At 35.5% G+C, this 24,166-nt stretch overlaps 1 protein-coding gene and 1 long non-coding RNA gene across 2 annotated transcripts in view; one reads left to right on the plus strand and one right to left on the minus strand.

Annotated features, from left to right (window-relative positions):
* LOC127865873 (high-affinity choline transporter 1-like) overlaps positions 1 to 24,166 on the plus strand; it is a 75,530-nt gene that overhangs the window by 43,770 nt on the left and 7,594 nt on the right. The window contains exons 3-8 of the mRNA XM_052405902.1: positions 5,388 to 5,495; positions 6,058 to 6,213; positions 6,967 to 7,115; positions 13,305 to 13,457; positions 15,418 to 15,547; positions 22,023 to 22,255. Coding sequence (XP_052261862.1) covers positions 5,388 to 5,495; positions 6,058 to 6,213; positions 6,967 to 7,115; positions 13,305 to 13,457; positions 15,418 to 15,547; positions 22,023 to 22,255 — 929 coding nt within the window. The remainder of the gene's footprint in view (positions 1 to 5,387; positions 5,496 to 6,057; positions 6,214 to 6,966; positions 7,116 to 13,304; positions 13,458 to 15,417; positions 15,548 to 22,022; positions 22,256 to 24,166) is intronic.
* Positions 17,275 to 18,319, minus strand: LOC127865895 (uncharacterized). The gene is made up of 2 exons (XR_008042813.1): positions 17,872 to 18,319; positions 17,275 to 17,499 (listed from the first exon to the last, which is right to left on the minus strand). It is a non-coding gene; the product is annotated as an uncharacterized LOC127865895 (long non-coding RNA).

Below are 24,166 nucleotides of genomic sequence, written 5' to 3' on the forward strand. Positions count from 1 at the left end.
TCTGTCACACTTTTCTGGATCCTACGATAACTTAAAAAGTTCTTCATATTTTTTCATGAAACTTGAAACATGAAAGATGGCAATATGGACATTATGCACGCCATTTCATTTTGCTCCTACATGAAAAATTCTTGTTGCTATGGCAACAAATATATATATATATATATATATATATATATATATATATATATATATATAATCTGACAATTGTCAATTAGGGATGCAAGAGGTTAACCAGTTAACCTAGCAAAATGACCAGTTAACCGGTTACAATTTGGGGAAAAGTTTAACTTGAAAAAAAAATTCATGCTTCTTTCGTGGTATTATTTGTTTGATTTTACGTTTTGAGTGCGACATTCTGTTAACTTGCCAGGGGACTAGTTACAACATTACATACTACACCATCGACGATATTAAATAACATGTCAACAAACAAAGTAATACAGAAATAAATCAGTGGTTACAATCAGGGAGTACATTTTGATAATTGGCGCTTTTGTTTTGTTTTACTCGCAAACATTTAACTAGCAAAGTACGGAGAGTGGGGGCTATCAGCATACATGTTAGTGACACATTGACACATTCATCTAACTCTCGTTAAAATTCAGACATTGGACGACTTTTGAGGTTTTGTTAACCAATATCCAACACATATTGCTTGCGTAACTGCCATTAAATTATCTAAAATGAGCATTTTTAGCTCACCTTAGAACAATATGAGAATGGTGAGTTATTTTGATGCCTTTTTTCTGTTTGTGTCTCTCATTGTAAACATTAACCTTGTGGACATTCTAGAGGCCATTTTTATTGCCCAATCTTAATGAAACTTACTTAGATCATTTGACCAAATTAAAATGTGCAGTTTAAATCTAGGTCATTGTGTCAAAAATACCAAAAAGCATGTGAATACACTAGAGGCCACATGTTTTGTCCAAACTTCATGAACCTTGTTCGGAATATTTGTCATAAAGTAATCACAGCAGAGTTTGAAACTGGGTCACAATGGGTCAAAAACAAGATCACTGGGTGACATTTAAGAAACAATAAGGACATATTAAGCGCTTACAAGAGTTCACAGACATCATTTGTTGAAGATCTGACCTCAGGTGATCTTGTTTTTAACTCAACTTCAAAAACTTCCAGTTCAATGCAAAACATGTGTCCATGAGGCTTGGCAGTTTTCCTTATGTGGCAATAGTTAAACTATAAGAATAATCTATTATAAATACTTAAAACCCACTTATAAAACTTGCTTCAAACATTTGAAAATTGTGTTGTTATCATATCTGCGATGTGTTTGAAAATGATAGTGGTTTGTTGAAAAAGCATGGCTGCTTTATGTTGTGGCAGTTTTCCTTGTTAGTCTATTGTGAAACCTTGTGAACACTGCCTTCTCGGAACAGTTAAATTTCTTCTAATTGCAGGTGAGTGCCTTAGGATCTTTGGCCTTCTTGTTTGGTGTTGTCATACTTTCTATGCAAAACCACTTTCAACACATAACTTTGTATTTTGAAGATGCTCTACGACTAAAAAGGTCATGACTTTTTACAAAGATTTTTTAAGCTCCCCAAAAGGGGAATGCATAGTCACTGCTTTGGATGTCCATCCATTCAATTGTTTTTTTTGTATTTGAGTTTGCATGAAAATAAATTGTTTCTCTACTATTGGATGTATTGCCGTCCATCTCTTTGTCATATATTTTTGTATATATACTTGTTAACAATTTATAATGTCCTAAAATCTGCTTCTTTGTCATACTCAGGACAAGCCCTTGTAATCTTAAGGTGGTTAAAATGTTAGTTTTTATTGGCATCCGGTTAAGAGGTATTTTAAGTGTTTGTAAAGGTTTATCTATCTACGCTTATTTACAAATGGTCAGTAAAACCTTGCAAGTTCAAAGTTTGAAATGGTGTGACATACAGCATTCTTGTGTTGCGCTGATGGTATCTTACGAAATAAAATCTACAATGCTCTATGGGTATGCGACTGGTCAGCACATCTTTTAAGGAGGAAGAACTGCTAAATAACAGTGATCTCTTTCTCACATCGATGACCTAAGGTCTTTATCAATCAGGAAGTCCTGAATAGGGTTAGTTTGCCTTAAGCTTTATTTGGTGTGTGGTGTCAATTTTTATCTTGTTAACACTTTAAAGAGGTAATATTTTTTACCATTCCTTAATGTATCTTGGTCAGAATTTTTGTCTTGACACTATCTAGGCGGATTTCTATTCAGGGTCAAGTGTTCTTTAAAATGAAGCCTCCAGGAAAAATCTTGAAAAAAACCTTGTTGCCACTCTAGAAGACTCAGTTTTGATTAAAACTGGTTAGAATGTATATCTTGATAGTACCTGGGTAAAGTGTTATTTTGGGACTTATGTACTGTTGATAATATGGACCACGTGTGAATATGGGTCACCCGTGTTTTAAAAATAAGTCACCATGTAAATTCTTAGAAAAACCTTGTCATGTGAACTTTTAGCTTATACTATTGTAGTACCACATTGATGACTGAATCTTGATGAAACTTGGAATTAGGGTTTATCTTACAAAGTTTGAAACCTGATAATATGTTCCCTAAAATTAGGTCTCCACATCAAATCTTAGACAAAACCTTCGGTATCACTCTCACATGATGACTCAGTCTTACTGAAACATGGTCAGAATGTTTATATGGTCATGTTTGAATGAAGTCATTAAGTGTCCAAAAAAAGGTCACCTGAGGTCAAGTCTTGTACCTTTGGTGTACCAGGAACACGGTTAAGTGTTATTTAGGCCATAAGAGCCCTCTTGTATAAGATGAGATAATCTGAAAATGTACATTTAATGATCTTTTTCATTATTGTAAAAATGTGTGATAATGGACACATTTGTAACTTTTTTTAGAAAATACAAAATATTAGGTAAATAATACTTAACCCTTACAGTGCGGGAACCGAGTTGTGAAGGCCTTTGCAAACAGTTTGGATCCAGATGAGACGCCACAGAACGTGGCGTCTCATCTGGATCCAAACTGTTTGCTATTCTGATAGTATTCTTTGAAAAAAAATCGAAGAAAATGCTAATTTTAGAAATTTAGCAGACGACATTTTAGCAGACGACAAATTTCCCAGCATGCAAAGGGTTAAAGGTAATCTCTCAAGCTTCATGATTTTACCATGTGGGTGAAATATGGAATTGAGATAAATTGATCATCTAAAATATTTGCTTGCCATGTAGGACGATATCAAATAGAACATTCAATAAATGTTAGTTTTATGCAAATAAATCTGCATATAATATGGTTAATAAAAAGACTATTTCACTTAAAACATGATTTGAATATAAATATAATTATTTTAAATTTGTCAAGTTTCTGAATATTTAAATTAGCTGTGGATTGGTTTTATCATATGCAATTTATTCTACTTTTGTGTCTGCTGCCTATGGGAAATTAGCCTCTGCTCCCAGCTGGTGTTTTAAATCAATATCGGAAAGGTGCAGCTTGATTGTATTGTTCACAGATAATCTAGTGGAAGCCAATTATGGAAACTTGATCAAATTGTGTCTGGGAAATCTCCATAATGTTTCTATGTCTGTATGGAAGCTAACGACCCTAGAAAACCACCAATTAATGGTGTTTGACATGATGTCAGAACATATTGATGATTTCACTAGTCTTCTTAATTGCCTTGATTTTCAACATTTGTCAGCATACATTGATAATGAGGACCATATTTCATATGATGGTAGAATTTATGCATGACTATTAAAATAATAATATTATTATTAAGAGGTATTTTAATACAGTATAAAAAGTTATTTCAATATTCCCTGTTAATGATGTTAATATCCATGCACTTAGAGGGTAAATCTTATGTAATGCAAGAGGGGTGCCAATTGCTGTTCTTGCAAGGGGATGTCCTTCACATGCCTCCTTTATCTTACATGTCATTTTAATGTTAACATTCCTTTACATGCAACGTCTTTCAGTCCAAATTACATGCAATTCCTTCCGCTCATTACATGCAATGTTGTTCAGTCTTAATCATGCAATGTCCTACAGCCCTGAACATGCAATGTCTTACAGTAATTTACTTGCAATGTCTTACAATTTGACATGGCATATTCTGAACTCTTACAAGTCATTTAAAGTATAACATTCATTACATGTGATTACTGAAATAACCTACAATCATTTTCATCCCTAAAATATATATATTTAATAAAAGAACTAAATATCTTTTTACTAAAGCACATTGATTAATGAAGATAATTCAAGTTAAGTATGGAATGCAGATCATTTAACTTCAAGGTTTGAAGAAAATAAGAAAACTGTAAATATTTTTTTTAATTTCCAATTGTTTGGAATAAAAGCAATGTATTTCTTTGAGCACACACTAAATCTCTTGAATGCCAAGAATATTTTCCTTTGTCAGACTCAGTGTTCCTTCCTGAGATGAATAGTATATGAACAACACCATGATTTATGGGGCTTTGCCACAAAACAATTCAGCATGATGAGAAATGCTCATTTTAGGAAGTAACATTTCCCTCTTTTCTTAAATGCCACAAGACAAATTCTTTCCTTGAATGCCACAAGAGGAATTCTCAAATGCAAGGGTGCCAGGGTTATTGCTGGTGAGGCAAAACTAGTCTCCTGATTTTTGTTCAGTTCTTAAACGCATTTAGTGTTTGTATGGGCATGGAGGGATTGAGATATATCTTTGATTTGCTGTCTGACCTACCTCATAAATTTGTACATAGACTTGATCTTTCAAACATTTTTATATAAGCTTGTTGTGAGAATGTCATATCTAGCCAGCCTTACTGGAATCAACGTGTATAGTAACGTAAAACAAGCCATGTCATGCAAAAATGGGTATTATGCCATATGCAGCCAGGGCAGCTGCAGACCAGCATAGGCATTTTTGCAGTCTGGTCAGGAGCTACCTTTTCTGCTTATGAGACCACAAAACCTTGGGTGACTTCATAGCAGACATGATAGCTCCTGACCAAACTGTGCGAATGTAGAGGCTGGTTTGGAGCAATTCTGGACCCATGGTGATACTGTCCTGACTCTATTCCTTTTTAGTGTATATAAAATTAATAATGATATATGTGTACTTACGTTTTACTCAAACCATTGGTAATATCAAAGTGTTTAACTATAAAAAAACCTAGTACATTTATGTGTTTATCCCGAATTGCTGGCAACGTACATTGAGGTTTTTTAAGTTTCTCAAAAGTCTTAGTGTCATATGGAGTGACACCAACACTAACCATCCTCATTTGTTTCAAAGTCTTAATGTCATATGGAGTGACACCTACTCAAACCACCCTCATTTGTTTTCAAAGTCTTTATTTCATATGGAGTGACACCTACTCAAACCACCCTCATTTGTTTTCAGCTACCTGGGTTGGGGGAGGATTCATCAATGGAACATCAGAGGTCATTGTGAGGCAGGGCTTTGTGTGGTGTCAGGCCCCCTTCGGCTATGCAGCGTCCCTTATCTTTGGTGAGTAGATTTGATAATAAAAAATGAGCCTTGCTCTGTGACAATGGGGTTTAATGGATGTTTGCTAAGTGTTATCCATGATAAGCCTGTGCAGTCCGCACAGGCTAATCAGGGACGACACTTTCAGCTTAAACTTGATTTTTAGGAAGAAGGGACTTTTTTCAAACTGAAAATACCATAAAAGCGGAAAGTGTCGTCCCTGATTAGCCTGTGCGGACTGCACAGGCTAATCTGGGACAACACTTTACGCACATGAATTAAGCCCAGTTTTCTCAGAACAAGACACATATGTATATGTTAGCACTCATAACGAAAAAACCGTTTTCGATAATGGTAAGGATTGGAAATCATGCTCTTGCTTACATGATTTTAGATCATAGTTTTATAATGATCATACTTTATCTTATTGAATTTTACATACATGTATGTATCAAATAATGAAAAGAGGATGTTAATTTATTCCGTTTATCAGTATTACTTTACCACAGATTTTACCACTTCATCACACTTCTTCTTGATGAATGAAAAACAACATCTTTTAGCAATTACTCGATACTTTAAGGGGGTTTCTTCTTTGCGAAGAAGATGCGATCGCAGGGATATGTGACGATGCTTGACCCGTTTTCACAGAAGTATGGTGAGCGTATGGGCGGGTTGCTGTACATCCCTGCCCTGCTGGGCGAGGTCTTCTGGTCAGCAGCTATCCTCGCAGCTCTCGGTACGTAACACTTGGGAAATGACAAGTGTGAAGACATTAATGCGTTGGTCAAAATATTATATATTGTGAAATAAATTTATATTCCTTTCCATGCAATTTCATTGTTAAAAAAATACTTTCCTTCTATTTTATCAGCAGCAATGTGACTATGTTTCATTTTTTGGCGACAAAGACAGGTGACATGACAATTACAGGTGACATGACAATTACAGGTGACATGACAAAGACAGGTGACATGACAAAGACAGGTGACATGACAAAGACAGGTGACATGACAAAGACAGGTGACACGACAAAGACAGGTGACATGACAAAGACAGGTGACATGACAAAGACAGGTGTTATGACAAAGACAGGTGACATGACAAAGACAGGTGACATGACGAAGACAGGTGACATGACGAAGACAGGTGACATGACAAAGACAGGTGACATGACAAAGACAGGTGACATGACGAAGACAGGTGACATGACGAAGACAGGTGACATGACGAAGACAGGTGACATGAGGAAGACAGGTTACATGACAAAGACAGGTGACATGACGGAGACAGGTGACATGACGAAGACAGGTGACATGACGAAGACAGGTTACATGACAAAGACAGGTGACATGATGAAGACAGGTGACATGACAAAGACAGGTGACTTATTAATATGGTTAAATAATAAAAAAGCAACGTTTTAAATGAAAGAATAAATAAGAAATGTTCACTTATGATGTTTGTGAAAAGCAGCCCCTGGTGTTTATAGGTGCCACATTGTCAGTGATATTGGAGCTGGACACTAAGATCTCTATCGTCATCTCCTCCTGTATCGCTGTGTTCTACACGCTCTTTGGGGGCCTGTACTCTGTGGCGTACACAGACGTCGTGCAACTCATCTGTATATTTGTAGGCTTGGTGAGTCACCAACCTTGACATGACAGATAATGCCATAATTTATGAAATATTTACAATTTGATTGAGACTACAGTAAATGTTCCCATGAAGACAATAAAAATAATCATTACATGTAAGTCCAAATCATTTTTTTTGCTGGCCTATGCACTTAGTTCTGGGAAACTAAATTTCACATGAACAATTTATGTTCACTAACTGCCTGGTATAAATGAAATATGGAGGACAATGATGAAAAAACAACAACAGCGTCACATGCTACTTTAACACAGGGATTTAGAAAAGGACTTGTGCATGATTATAATGTCCAATACATATAGCTTTATTACCAAGGTAATATTCATGGATATATTCCTTTATTAAATGGATTGAATAAGAATGCTTAAATGAAAAGGAATGCTCTTTCAGAAGAAGCGTTTGTAGTAGCTTAAAACACATTGAAACCTTGATGTCCAATAAATGTCATAAAGCAGTTGAGGATTCATAATACTCATGAACAGTACAGATGCTGTCTCGCTGTGTGCTAAGAGTTAGGGAATGTCAAGTATTTGTTCTACTTATATAATTTCATGACATTATACTGATCATATAAGTTGATAAACAGTATTGGTCCTTTATTGTTTTTTCACTGGAGGGGTCTATAGGTTTACCAACCATCAGTCTGTCATTTAATTCACTCAGTCCGTCAGTTGATCTGGCCTTAAAACTAAATCCTGCAATTTCTCAAAAAGTACTGAAGATAATTTGATGACACTTGGCATATTATCATGAAACTTGGTATAAACATTGAGGTATAGTGTTGCAATATGTCTGTCTTTCAATTCCTTCCTCTTATCATTTGATCATCTCTATAAACATTTGCAAAACTTTGATAAGCTTGAAAATCATACAAGATTACCCTTGATCTTGCAGTTCTCAGATATAGACCATATTCATACTAGCCACAAAATACTGTATTAGGGTTTTAATTAGTAAGAGATCTCTGTATTTTTTGAAAACTGTCAATGCCTTGTTTAATCTGTTATTTTGGGTATGATATACCATACAATGATACATACCCGGTATTTGGGGATTACCAGTTGCACTTATCCAAATGGCAGGTCTCGGCTCAATATAGCTAAATTAGTTTGAATTGTGTTTTTCCTATAACCAATATCCAAGAAATACATATAATATTAAGATAAAGATTCTGAGAATCTGTGCACTGTATCATCCTATTATTGATCAAGTTCTTCTGAAGCGTATTAAAAATGTCCGTAAGAATGATGTCTATTAATGGAAAAAGACGCCCAATGCAGCATTTGACATTTATGCTATGGATGCTAGGAAAAAATCCATTTCATAGAAGTTAGGCTGTGCTTGGATTTATTGACGGAAGCTCTATTCTTTTATCTGTTATAAGAGGGAATCCAAATCTAATAAAAATGTCAATTTCACCATAAGTGGAGAGCTTTTTCTTGCCATGTCCATTTTGCTGCTGTGCTTGTTACAATATTGAACAATTATCTTCTTGGTGTTGCATATTAAAAGCCATATGAAACTGTCCGTCTTATTCTTACATTTCTCACATATTTGTTATAGTCACATTTAGAACATAAACAAAGCATAATTTTATGTAGCAGTTAATAAAATGCGGTTGTTTTTTCTTTGTTACTTATTGTTACTGTGTGAGATTGCAATTAAATTTTTGAGATAATAGAATGTAACAAATTGTTTGGTCTTTTTTACATTTTATCTTTAAGAGCTCATTTGCATTGAAATGCAAAGATTTATTGAAATGCTCTTGAGTCTGTTACCTGGGTAGAACTAGTACTTGATGTCTTTAGGGGAGATCTTTAGAAGGCTCCCCCAGTGGAGGTCAAACCCGTGACCTTCCAGGTTCTAGCTTAATAGTAAGCAATAACTACACATTTTAATATAAAATATTATTAAATGCAGTGTTCTGGCATGATGTAATAATTTAAGGTGGGACTAATATCTCACAGCTTATACAAATTTGAGGACATTATCTGAGCCTCTAAACATATCCAACAAATCATGACCCTAACACTTATGTGCAGCAGTCGACACCATCTTGAAACATTGTGGAGACTTTTTTTATTTCCCTTACCTCTATAGTGGGGGACATATTGTTTTTGCCCTGTCTGTTGGTTTGTGTGTTTGTTTGTTTGTTTGTTTTTTGTCCCAACTTTAACATTTGCAATAACTTTTGCAATATTGAAGATAGCAACTTGATATTTGGCTTGCATGTGTATCTCATGGAGCTGCACATTTTGAATGGTGAAAGGTCAAGGTCATCCTTCAAGGTCAAAGGTCAAATATATAGATTCATAAAAGGGACATAGTGTTTCTGACAAACACATAACTTGTTTAAAATTGAGAAAATCTCTTTTTCATAATGCTAAGATTGCAGCACCATATATGATTAAAAACCTATCAAAAATCATATATGAAAATAAAGGATATTTGATTCATATTAAGAACACATAAAGAAATTTGGTTTGATTGTTTTTTAAATTTAAGACAATTTGTCCCAATTTATATTTTTGTGTCTGACAAAGTCACTTACAGACCAAATTGTTTGCAACGTGTTGAAATTATGCAGTATTGGTCCTTTGTGCCAGACAAGAGTGTAATTATAAAGTGTGGTATACACTACGTCTAGCGTGATTTCTGCCATCCACATCACATCACCGTGATTCAGCCCAGAGTGGACAATTACTATCTCACCACGAAACACCGTTGAAAACGGTGATTTCGCCGTGGAGAATTGCAGTGTCAGTCTCTGTGTTATCGGAAAATTGATCGCAGGCAGGACCACCATGATTGCGATGGACCACCGCGGCCTCGGTGGCTCGCTGTGCAATGCAGGTAAATGTGAATGAATATGTATATTTCGATATTGCAGACCGTATAATTTTTGCAAAGTTCTAGAATGTTTTGTTACATTTGTATGTACATTTGTATACATTGTAACTTAATTGTTAACAATCATCATTATTTTCTATTATTAACCCTCGTTCCAGAATCATTTGACATGTCGTACATCAAGCGTGATGTACTTTATATTTTGTTTCTACAGTTTTTGCATGAAGATTTATTTGTTGTTTATTTAAAGAATTGTTTGGTTTTGTTCAAATATGGGAAATGCTTTTTCGTTCGTTTGTGCACATATAGCTTGCGGTATCCGGACAAATGGCACCCGGACAAACGGCACCCAGTGTTTTTTTGCATACACGGACAGTCGGCACCCTGTAAATTTGTCGACCCGGACAATCGGCATCCGATTTAATTGTATATCAGGACAAACGGCACCCAATTTAATTGTATACCCGTACAAACGGAACCCGATTGAATGCGATCGATAAAGCCTGTTAGCACCTTGTTGAACTAATTCGTCTTATTGCTTTAGTGAAAGAGATGATTAAAAAATCCCATCAACAAACTGTGTTATCAGAACAGAACAGAATTTTATTACACATAAACTTTACAGTTTCTAGTGTTAAACAAAATGATAATACAAAATACATGAATATAGTAAGTCGTTGTTTTTCTTACAGAAATATCATAATTAGGTAATGGATGAACTTTACAGCTATTTTAGACAAACATGATAACAGTGTATCTAGCTATATATGGAACTGCTTTAATATGTCATTGTATCAATAAAATAAATCAATATCTATGTAAAGAACAAAAAATAATACAATTTGGATCACAGTAAAATGTTAGTAGTACACAGAATACCGAATTTTATTTATACTTAATGTTAATGCAACAACTCCATCAGCATAAAATTGTTACACAACATGATCAACTAGAAATGGCACGGCAAAGAAATGAAGAAATTATAGTCAAAGATAATTTTGGATGGGCGGGGCCTATTTGGGCGGGGCGCCCCAGATTTGGTAATGGCGCAATGCATAGTTGAGATTGACTGTATTGTCATAAAATAGGTTCAGTATCAATTTGAAGTGAATAGGTGTAGAAATGAAGATATAATAGTAAAAGGCAATTTTGGGTGGGCGTGACCTATGTGGGCAGGGCGCCCCAGGGATGGTAATGGGGCCATGCATAGTTGAGATTAACTGTATTGTCATAAGAAAGGCTCAGTATCAATTTGAAGTGAATCGGTGTACAAATGAAGAAATTATAGTAAAAGGCAATTTTGGGTGAGCGTGGCCTATGTGGCCGGGGCGCCCCAGGGTTGGTAATGGGGCCATGCATAGTTGAGATTTACCTTAGTGTCATTGGCCTATGTGGGTGTGGCCTATTATGGGCGGGGCGCCCCAGGGTTGGTAATGGGGCCATACATAGTTGAGATTGACGTATTGTCATAAGAGAAGTTCAGTATCAATTAGAAGTGAATCAGTGTAGAAATGAAGAAATTATAGTAAAAGACAATTTTGGGTGGGTGTGGCCTATTATGGGCGGGGCACCCTAGGGTTGGTAATGGGGCCTTACATAGTTGAGATTGAACGTATTGTCATAAGAGATGTTCAGTATCAATTTGAAGTAAATCAGTGTAGAAATGAAGAAATTATAGTAAAAGGCAATTTTGGGTGGGCGTGGCCTATGTGGGCGGGGCGCCCCAGGGTTGGTAATGGCGCCATGCATAGTTGAGATTGACCGTATTGTCATTAAAGAGGTTCAGTATCAATTTGAAGTGAATCAGTGTAGAAATGAAGAAATTATAGTAAAAGGCAATTTTAGGTGGGCGTGGCCTATGTGGCGGGATGCCCTAGGGTTGGTAATGAGGCCATGCATAGCTGAGATTGACCGTATTGTCATTAGAGAGGTTCAGTATCAATTTGAAGTGAATCGGTGTAGAAATGAAGAAATTATAGTAAAAGGCAATTTTGGGTGGGCTTGGCCTATGTGGCCAGGGCGCCCCAGGGTTGGTAATGGGGCCATGCATAGTTGAGATTGACCTTATTGTCATAAGAGAGGCTCAGTATCAATTTGAAGTAAATCAATGCAGAAATGAAGATGTTAATGTAAAATAACATAAAAAAATGAGTGAAAATCTCTGACCTGGCCACGCCCCAACCCCCATAACTTTTGTCCCAGGGGTCAGATAAAAATTCTATCACTGTCACCGTCATACATATGCTCATTGCTACCATGTACCGGGTATGTAAGTTTCAAGGTTCTAGTGCTAATAGTGTAGGAGGAGCAGGTGGCCAGGACGGAGGGACGGACGGACAGATGCACATCAATACAATATCCCCACTTCTTCTCCGAAAAATGTGGGGATAATCAATTACAAGCGAGAATCAATTTAAAATAAAAACCGGTGCATCCGATGTATTACTTCAAGCGCAGTTGATCAACCTCACCATTACCCAAACAAAATATATGTACATGTATACAATATATAATTTGAAAACACCACAATACACGGAGATGGTACTTTTTATCGCAACGATTCTGTCAATATATAGCTATGAACGGGTACTTTAAATAGGTTGCCGATTGTCCGGGTGCCATTTGTCTGGATACCGCAAGCTATACATGTACAAACGAGAAAGCATTTCCGAAATTTTAACAAAAACAAACAATTCTTTAAACAAACAACAAGTAAATCTTCACGCAGAAACTGTAGAAACAAAACATAAAGCACATCACGCTCGATGTACGACATGTCAAATGATTCTGGAACGAGGGTAAACAATAGAAAATAATGACAATTGTTAACAACCAAGTTACAATGTATACAAATGTACATATAAATGTAGCAAAACATTCTAGAACTTTGCAAAAATTATACGATCTGCAATATCGAAATATACATGTTCATTCACAATTACCTGTATTTCACCACAAACCACCGAGGCTGCGGTGGTCCACCGCGATCATGGTGGTCCACCGTGAGATCGATTTCCTGATATGGCCCGCGGTGTTCAGCCACTGTCTATCATGATGGAAACACCTTTTGATCTCGGTGATTTTCCATGCTCACGAAAAATTGTCCACAGTGGGAGTGAGGTGGATGGCAGATATCGCGCTAGATGTAGTGTATTCTATATAATTTAATAGTCTCTTATACTTTGAGCTTAACTTGCCTGTGCATACAATCCGTAATATTTACCTTTAACGGATGTATCTTTATCATTATCATCTATTAAATGTCTGTAACATATTTGATAGTTGAAGATGAACATGATTGACCATCATCTCTTGATCTTGTAGTGGGTATCCATTCCATTTGCGTTCACTGCGGCGCCAGTGAGCAGCATACAGACCCATGCCCAGGAAACGTGGATCAAGAGCATGGACGGCAAGTACGCTGGCCAGTACATCGACAGCTATCTGCTCCTCATCTTTGGTGGTATTCCTTGGCAGGTAAACTCCATATAACTTTCATTAGATAGCACTTGTTTACTACATAAATTTTGGAAATTCCGTAACTGAATGTAACAATTTTAAAGGGGCCTTTTCACGTTTTGGTAAATTGACAAAATAAAAAAAAAATTGTTTCAGATTCGCAAATTTTAGTATTAGTTATGATATTTGTGAGTAAACAGTAATACTGAACATTTACCATGCTCTAAAATATCAATTATATGCATCTTTTGACGATTTAAAAACCTGAAAAGTATAAAGCGTTGCAATGCGAAACGATTGAATAATTTGGAAAGTTCTGTTGTTGCCGTGACATTAAGTGACATTACGAGGATTGCCTATATAAAGTATAAAATACATCCCTCATTGTGTGAGCACGGATGGCCGAGTGGTCTAAGCGGTAGACTTTTACCCCAGGACTCCAGGGGTCAGTGGTTCGAGCTCAGTTGAGGGTTACTTTTGTTTTTTTTGTTTAAATTTTATTCTTGTTTTCTTTTTACTGGAGCTTTTTAGATCGAATGTTTACATGAATCAATATAAGGCATTTAATGACAAACTTCAACACATGCCAAAATCTGTGAAAAGGCACCTGTAAGCTTTAAAACTGAGAGTTCCTGTATAATACAAGCTATTTTGTATCAGGAGAGATAAAAAACAATAATTCATCCATTATAAATTCTGGTAAAAAAAGAGCACCTTAATCACTTTGCATTTAATTATTATCCCCAAGTTTTTTGGAGAAAAAGTGGGGATATTGTATTGATGTGCGTCTGTCCTTCGGTCCGTCCGTCCATCCTGGCCACATGTTTTCCTACACTATAAGCACTAGAACCTTGAAACTTACATACATGGTAGCTATGAGCATATGTGCGACGGTGACAGTGACGGAACTTTGATCTGACCCCTGGGTCAAAAGTTATGGGGGTAGGGGCGGGGCCGGGTCAGAGATTTTCACTCATTTTTTTATGTTATTTTACATTAACTTCTTTATTTCTGCACCGATTTACTTCAAATTGATACTGAGCCTCTCTTATGACACTAAGGTAAATCTCAACTATGCATGGCCCCATTACCAACCCTGGGGCGCCCCGGCCACATAGGCCACGCTCACCCAAAATTGCCTTTTACTATAATTTCTTCATTTCTACACCGATTCACTTCAAATTGATACTGAACCTCTCTTATGACAATACGGTCAATCTCAGCTATGCATGGCCCCATTACCAACCCTAGGGCACCCCGCCCACATAGTCCACGCCCACCCAAAATTGCCTTTTACTATAATTTCTTCATTTCTACACCAATTCACTTCAAATTGGTACTGAACCTCTCTTATGACAATACGGTCAATCTCAGCTATGCATGGCCCCATTACCAATGCTGGGGCGCCCCTGGGTCAAACATGCGGCGTGGGGATCAGCGTCAGCCATTGCTGCGCCATTTCTAGTTAAGCTGTATTTTTCCTTAAAGGAATCACATGTTTTCAGCATTTTCAGCAATTTAACGTTAAACAAGGAGGCATTCATTAAACATCCATCATATTGTTTTACAAACCCATTTTAATATTTATTTTAAATGATGATTACTCATTATATTTAGACTATATATATATTTATTTTTGTAGAGTTGTTTTATTCCTATTTTTACAAACTTTTTTTATTTTTATTTTTTTGAAAAATGAAATAAAAATATACACAATTTGTCGCTCATGGTTCTCTGATTATTTTTGTGCAAGAATATTTATATTTTTAAGTGCATCATGCCTTTGATTGGATCTCAATGTTTTCATAGCATTGAAATGCAAATGCAGGGGTATATATTTTTTTGCACATATTTATAATCTTTAGTAACAATATTCAGTATAGATAAAGTAAAAACAAAATGTATTGAAAACAGTACGCATGAGTTTAAATGCAATTGTATGTCAATTTCAAAATCTTTATACTTAATGCATTTCCAGGTATATTTCCAACGGGTCCTATCATCTAGTACTGTGCGCAATGCCCAGCTGTTGTCATACATAGCTGCATTTGGATGCGTCATCATGGCTATTCCCTCCATTTTGATTGGAGCTGTTGCCGCCAATACAGGTATTTTGTTAGTTCTTTTTGTTTTCTTGTTGTTTCTGTGCCTTATTTGTAATTCTACCATTGCATGTGACTTGTTTTCTATATACAATGAAGGAAAACTACCGTTGGTTATTACCCCGATATACCAACGGTTGTTTAAAGTGACGTCACTTTAATTGTCCGCGCAATTTTTATGAATGAAGACGACGTCATGACGTCATTTGATTTCCATTGTTGTGGTGACTTCACGTTTTCGCAGAAAAGTCGAGGACGTTCGATGAGAATAATTTTAATTTATAACCTTTTATTCGCGCATAAATTGTGTTAAAATCGAAATAATCGATGTTTAAGAATTGGTTATTGCGGTAATAACCAACGGTATGTCGTTCCAATGCTTGTCATCAAACCCCTCGTGGTTTAATTCCTACGCATCGGAACTCCATAACATTGGTTTTTACCGCAATAACCAACGGTTACCCGTCGATTATTTCTTAAATAGAAACTGTTGTAAGTTCATATTTGCTTTAACGTTCACTTATTGATATACATTGGTTTGCTTTCATTGACCGGGCTGGTTTCCCGTCTGTAGATCTGCCGTGGAATCATATGGAATTCTATGGAAATTGTTAGATGGAATTCCGTGGAGTATTGGCACTAACTTTCCATCCGATTCCATGCAATCAATGGAAAAGTGAAAAAAAAACAGAAGGGGGACTTGATATGGGATGGAATTCCATAAAATGCCGTGGAATTCCATAGAATTCCGTGGCATTCCATATAATGCCGTGGAATTCCATAGAATGCCGTGGAATTCCATAGAATGCCGTGGAATTCCATAGAATGCCGTGGAATTCCATGGAACGCCGTGGAATTCCATGGAATGCCGTGGAATTCCATAGAATGCTGTGGAATTCCATAGAATGCCGTGGAATTCCGTGAAAAGCTATGGAATTTAATAAAAAGCTGGAATAAAATAGAAAAAAAAACAGATTATAGATCAAAGGCAGTTTATTGATTTTGAAAAACAAATGTGAATGTAACTAAAGGTTTCATCATAGAAGTTAAACAAGAACAAGATCTGGCATCAATCATTAACCACACACATGCAGTCACAGTGCATATTCAAAAATGAGTGGTTTTACATTTTCATAAAGTACCATCTCTCTTAACCACAGGCATGCATGCACACATTCAAAAACACATCCATAAACATGCACGCATATACAGGTGAGAAAAGAACAACTTATAAAAGGCACAATATAAAACATAGAAGTAGAATTTTACATTTCTCTTATGACAAGTATTCTTCCTTTCTCACATATGTTCATAAACACACACAATTACATGCACACACACATCACGCACAATTGTTCTAGAGTTTTTTCTCATAAATTTTAAAGTTCAACAACTGTTCCTTATTAATTCTAGAACACTTTCAGTATGATAACAGAAGTTCAGTTCTAGTTGATGTGTTCCAGTACAATTCTAGAAAAGTTCCGAAGGTTAACTTCTAATATTTAAGTCTGAAACCAACTTTCTAGAAAACAAATTCCCATGCAGACAGCCAGTATTCAAGTACTGAGCATAGTTAATAATAATACATAACAAATTAACAACTGTTGTAAATTTGTTATTTATTATACTATGCTCAGTACTGTTGAACATGGACTTAATTCAATTATCCAAGTTTCAATTTCCTAAATTAAAAAACAACAACAAATATATTAAGACAAAAAACAAACACAAAATACAATTCACAAAATAAATAACTGGTCTTTTTTATACAAGAAGTAACCAAAATAAAACATGTCACCAGCCACAGACTGCCAGGCTTAACACAGAGGCTAGTTTTTAAAAATGTTTGTCCAAGTCTTCCACTGCCATTTTCCTTTTCTTCTGAGAATATTGAACACCAGTCACTGCCTCCGGGTCCTTTTTGGTATGAGGTACATTGTATACTGCTCACATGTGCTCTACAGAATAAAAAATCATAAAAATGTCTAAAGCAAAGAGTTATTTACATTCAAACTATAACAAGAGATTGCAAAGCAATATGGTCCCCTACCTGTTAAACTTCACTATTTTAAGTTTGTTAAATATATTTGTTGCCATAGCAACCAGAATTCTTGCATTATAAACAACATGAAATGACGTGCAAAATGTCCTTATTGTCATCTGTTCATGTTTCAAGTTTCATGAAAAAATACTTAGAACTTTTAAAGTTATCCCAGGATCCAGAAAAGTGTAATTGACTTAGACCAATATATTGAATTCCAAAAAGACAAAATACTTTCAGGTGGTTAACATTAAATAACTTATCTAGCCCAGGGCATGACAATATTTACCATGAATTTGTGGCCCTGTAAGTCCTCTAGGTAAATGCGCTTAAAGAGCCGCTTTGCTGTTGGATTATTTCCCTGCCAAACTCTGCAGTATCTTCCGTCAACTGGTCAATGGTAATTAAAGCACATAATGAAAATGTATAGGGAACGTAATTCATGAATTGTTTTAAATATTAAGTTGTTAAATGGTCTTTCAAAAGAGAACTAAAAACGAAGTGAATACATCGCAAAGCACAAAGCATAACTTAATTTGTTGGTATGATTAGTACAAATTTATTATTGCTATAATTAGAATGATGTGTAATTCTATTGGTATGAAAATGCACACTCAGATACCTAAAAACCAATTCCATTGGTTTAATTTTTTATTTACAAGCAAATACGTTGAATTGATATCCCCCGCCAACATGCTTCTGGACACATAAGTATTATATTTGACACTCAAACAAGCATTTTTTAAAGATACAAAGGGCCATAACCCTGTTTATAACAGATGGTGTACAATTCCATTTGGCGTGCATCATCCTCTTATCCATATATATACTCGAACCAGGTTTCAATGAAATCCGCCAAAGCACTTCCAGGATATGGCCTTGGACACACAAACAGGATTTTTTCAAGATACAAAGGGCCATAACTCTGTTATTAACTAATGGTGTACAATGCCATTTGGCATGCATCATCCTCATATCCATATACATACTCATACCAAGTTTCAGTGAAATCTGCCAAAGCACTTCCAAGATATGGCTACGGACGGATGGAAAGACGGACAGACGGAAGGATGGAAGGATGGACAGACAATGCCAAAAACAATATCCCTCCGCCTATGGCGGGGGATAATAATAAACATTAACACCATTAATGAGCATTGAGTACTCAACATGCACAGTAAAAAACTTCCTTAGCCTGCAGTTCCATAACCTTGCATGATAAAATTCCAATACTACATTCAACGTTATTAATTTCTCCACATAGGTCTTATTACTTCCTTTTTCAACCTGCAAACTCCACTAAGTGAAAATTTGGGTGACAGCTGCTTTTAAACTAATATTTGCTATACTAAAACCTCAAATATCACATAAAAAGGTCTACAATAATGTCATAAGAAGATTAAATTTAAAGGAATATTTAGAAATAATAAAAATCACAAACCTTCAGTTGTTGTTCTATTCCTAGACAGACTGCTCAAACACTGTATGCATCACTCTTTAGCAATATTTCTTGTCACTTTCCAAATGATATAAATACATAAGTATTTTAAGAAAGTGTTTTTAATGGAAAAACTAATGAACTCTTCTGTTTGTTAAATGTCTTTAACTTTATTTAACAAGTTAAACCAGTACATTGTCCACCATGTTTCATGTTTCAATCTAACAGGTAAACTTTCTGTATTTGAATTCAGCCAATTAGAAAAGGCTGTTATATTTTATAACCAATAGATTTGCAGTAAACATACCCAACATCTGATGTATAACACATGCTTGGCTTATCAGATAGATTGTTATTTGACAACCTGGACTGGCTGAGTTTGATATTGAGAAAAAACAGTGTGTATACCACTTGGACAGGGTTAAGGAATTTAAACTTGTAGAAATTGCTTTGAAAGTAACAACTACTCCTACTTCTGCAGAACTACTACTTTAATTACTACAGCATCAACAAAACCACCAACAACAACAACAGCAACAATAACAGCAGCAACAACAACAGCAGCAACAACAACAGCAGCAACAGCAGCAGCAACAACTGCTACTACAGCAACAACTGCTACTACTGCTACTTCTATTGCTACTACTATTGCTACAGAAACTGTTAATGCTACTACTTCTACTACTACTACTACCACCACAACCTCTACTGATATAAAAAACACTACTGCTACTACATCAATTACTACAACAACAACACCTACTACAACAACAACAACTACTACTACTAATACAGCTACTACATCTACAACTACTACTACTACTGCTGCTGCTGCTGTCGCTACTATGAAGTCTTTTTGACTATTTGTAAGTGTAAGGTGTTCTATATGTGTTCTTATTCCCCATAAGAACTTTTGTAGAACTTACTGGTTCTTAAAGCGTTGTAGATGTGTTCTAGAACTACATTTTAAAACATTTTAAGAAATTTTTTACCATATTTTGTCCTTGAAATGTTCTAAAAAGGTTCTTGAAATTATTGGAACAGTTTCAGTCCTAAGCCATTTTCCACAAATGTTCTGGATTTATTCTAAAAAAACTGTTTTGAAACAATTCCAGAACATACGTTTTAGAACACAAATATGGAACAGTTCCAGAACTGTTCCAATTTCTAGAACAAATTTATAATTATCTTTATTGCATTTTCTTTTAAATACAAAATACATGACGCAAATAAATTCATACATGTATTAAACTACAAATACATTTCAGACAACCAGCGAAAATTTTCTAAGTTATTTTCCATTGATTTCCATCCAAGAAAATGTATAAGTTATTTTCCATAACGATTTCCGTTGAAAAAAATGGCTAAGTCCAACTTTCCATGGTGTTTTCCATACATTCCGTGGAAATGCATGGAATTTTAGTCGATATTCCGTGGAATTCCATAACAGCTTCAGATGGAAAATTGGCAAGTGGATGGAATTCCATCAAATTCCATGGATTTCCATCGATTTCCGTAGAATTCTATAATATTTTCTATGGAATTCCATAGAAAAGTGCTAATGACTATGGCAGATCTACAGACGGGCTACTTGGAATGTAATTTACAGGCAATTTAGTAATTTTTATGTAATATGTTGTAAAATTTGGTTGTCCTTTCACAATTTCTTACCTTTTACTATTTACCTATTTTACTTTAATTTACATGCATATTTAGGTACTCAAAATTATAAGAGTAAAATATCATCAATAAATAATATATTATTGCTCACCTTAGCATGAAGTGTTTATAGTGAGCTATTTTGATCAGTGTATATTTCCTGTGTTGTCCGGCGTCCATCGTGGTTTGTTGTGTGTCATATGTTTTTTGTTGTCAAGTTTTAACTTGTTACCACTCTTAAGACCACCTTTTTCATCCATCTTGATGAAATTTGACAGAATGTTTATCTTGAAAGTATCTCTATCAAATTCTAATCCGGTTCAGGTGTGTCTAAAGACCAAGTCATCCGGTCAAATCTAACAAAAAACTTGTTGCCTTATAGAAGCCACATTTTTAACTCGTAGAAAAACCTGCTTATCACAGTGGAAACCACATCAATTACTCAATCTTGATGAAACTTTGTCATTATGCATATTGTGACAATACACTACAGATTCGTTATATCATGGTTTGAAGGGCTCCAATATTTGATTGCTGAATAAAAACTTTGAAGCGCTGAGAATTTTGATTTTTTTTTTGGTTTAAAAAATTCATGGTGCCTTTACAAAAATTGAAAAATTGGGGAAACATGTATATGCTATGTATTTAGAGCACTTCTGTAGTTGAGATAGGTCAGTATTGATCTATGATATTTACTGTTATTGCAAATGTCTTTACGTGTATTCGGCAGTCTGGCCACTGATGGCTTCTGCAATTACTGAAAAGAATTTGATCGACAGCTTATATCATTTCAGTAAAAAGCAAGCGTAATAGAGAATTTTGTCAAGGATGGCATGCTCATTGATGTGAATCTGTTTATCTGTGATGTTTGGCAAGTGGGTTATTGGGGTTATTTTATTTTGCACTGTACCGTGAAGCTTATATGTTATGTACATTGATAGCATGAAAATCTGATTAAAAAAGAAAAAAGTACGTGAAAAATAAAAAGGGATTTATGGCAGACTCGTGATATATTGGTCATTACAAAATAATATATTGTAATTCAATGAATATGTAGTGTATATAACCATGTTTGAATCTGAGTCAAATGGGGTCAAAAACTTGGTCATGTCCAGTCTTTGTCATCATGGCCATCTTGTTTAAACGAAGAAATTGTTTCACCATAATTAAAATAAAAAGCGCTGACCTTTCAAAGCCAAATGTTCAAAGGATCTTTGTTTGCATTTATTCAAATTTGCAATTAATTGTTTTAAACATGCGAACCAAAGAGCTCAGTAAAAAAGGGGATGGTGCTTGGTGTCTGTGAAAAAAACATCACTTTATGCTAATTGCTTTTGTTCTAGACTGGAACATGACTGAATATCGTCACCGGGACCGTCTGGTGAACGGTACCTTAGCACCGGAAGACTATAACCTTGTGCTGCCCCTTGTACTGCAGTATCTGACCCCACCTGCAGTGGCATTCTGTGGGCTTGGAGCAGTGTCCGCAGCAGTGATGTCATCTGCAGACTCTTCAATTCTCTCAGCAAGCTCCATGTTTGCTCGTAACGTGTATAAGCTTGTCTTTAGGCAGAAGGTATTAAACGCTGTAAAGAGTATTTATATTTGTCAATATGTGAGTAAGTTTTCGTAAAGCCGGCTTTTGTAATGCTAGCGGTAACATTGTCAATGTGTGTGCGTGTGATACAAGGTCTTAGCTTAGCCAGATTGTTACTAAAGTCATTCATAACGTCAAAATAACTTTTATAACAAATTGTCACTATCACTAGGTATACTAGCATGTGGTGTGTACACCCATTTTCCTATCTCAAAGTTCAAGGTAGCACTTAAAGGTAAAATGTTAAATTTTTGCATATGCAATTTGTCCAGACAAAAGCTTTTTCATGTATTATGCATTTCTAAAATAACGTTAAACAAATGACAACAAAAAAGAAACAGCATGTCCCATGTAACACCTATCTTCCTACTACACAGGTCCAGGTCAAACATAGAGGTCAAGGTCAATTTTCTCCATCACCACTGCAGGGGTGTGATTTGTACTCTTATCTGCATATTTTCACTGATACCATTGACCTAGGGGTCATTCCCTATTTCCCATTTCCCAGTCTTATGACTGATTTTGCAGTCTTTTTCATAAGTGGCCAGAAAAATCCAATAACAAAAAATATTTTTCGGCGTAAGCTGAATAAGCCAGCTTTTCACCCTGACTTGACCTTTGTAAGTGTCCAATAATACTCAAATAAAATTTCCCGCGGCTAGCTACGAATGAATGCACTTCATTTATTCCATTGGCTGATTTGAGTATAACACCAGAACATTGGAAACATATCCGCGTCTTTGTAACACTGTTTTACTGCATGAAACAATTTTATCTCTAATGAAAAGGCCCAATAGATAGAACAGTTTTACAATCAATTTTCGACATAAATACAGTTTGTGCGTTCACCTTTTATTTTCAGAGAATTACCAGCGCAAAAGCGTTTAACTAAAGGCTATGTTGTCATATTTAGTACTTACTTGCATTGCATTTCAACCCGCGAGATTTCGGGTCAATACGCGGTCATTTTGTGAAAGTCAGAGTTTATATACAGTTCATCACCGGAGTTCGCAAAAGGGGTTGCGATCATTGTGTCTTACTGACAATAACGTAGTGACTGTAATGCATTGCATTCCAATCCGCAAGGTATCAAGGTCAGTTTGCGGTCAGTTGCAGAAATCTTTATATAAACGCCGTCTCGTAAACTTTGTGCACTTGAAGTCTGTTTTGATCAGAAAGATACTAAATAAAGATATTCGGCGATATTATTGTGGTATGTCAATCATCGATTTTTAATATGGTTTCAAAATTTGCATGATAAGGACCAATTTTGATAAAATTAATTAGAAATATTTATCCATTTAGACCAGTTTATTAAGCATGACCACAATAATTCGCTATACTATAATTATGCAATTAAATAAGATTCGAGTATTGCCGGCTGACCTATATGCACTCGTTTATTTTCATGTTTCTTGTGTTTTTCTATTCTGTAAATATAGATATCTGAGTAATAATATCACATAAAGCAAAATAAGCCACGAAATCTGGCGCAACACACCGTAATTGATTTGCTTATGATGTAGCTAACAACTGCGCAGAAAAAAGGCATCCGCTACTTTTTATCTCATAGAGATAACTTTTGATCGTTCATAAACATCGACCACAATCAACGCCGTATATCTTTTTTAAAGATATTTCTTGTTTCAAATTACCCCCATTATGAGATAGCTTGTGGCGTTTAATACCTGTCTCTTCTTTTTAGTTCAAGGTCGTGCTTATAAGTCAAAGGTCAAAATGGACATTAAACAGCTTGTCTACACTTGAACTTCATCATTCCACATGCACTTTTAAAATAACTTACCACAAATGTCCACCATGAGGAGACTCTGTTTGCATGTACAACTGTTGTCTCCTCTGAAAGGTCAAGGTAACACTGAAAAGTCAAAT

The sequence above is a fragment of the Dreissena polymorpha genome, chromosome 2, assembly GCF_020536995.1.
Source record: "Dreissena polymorpha isolate Duluth1 chromosome 2, UMN_Dpol_1.0, whole genome shotgun sequence".
Lineage (NCBI taxonomy): Eukaryota > Metazoa > Mollusca > Bivalvia > Myida > Dreissenidae > Dreissena > Dreissena polymorpha.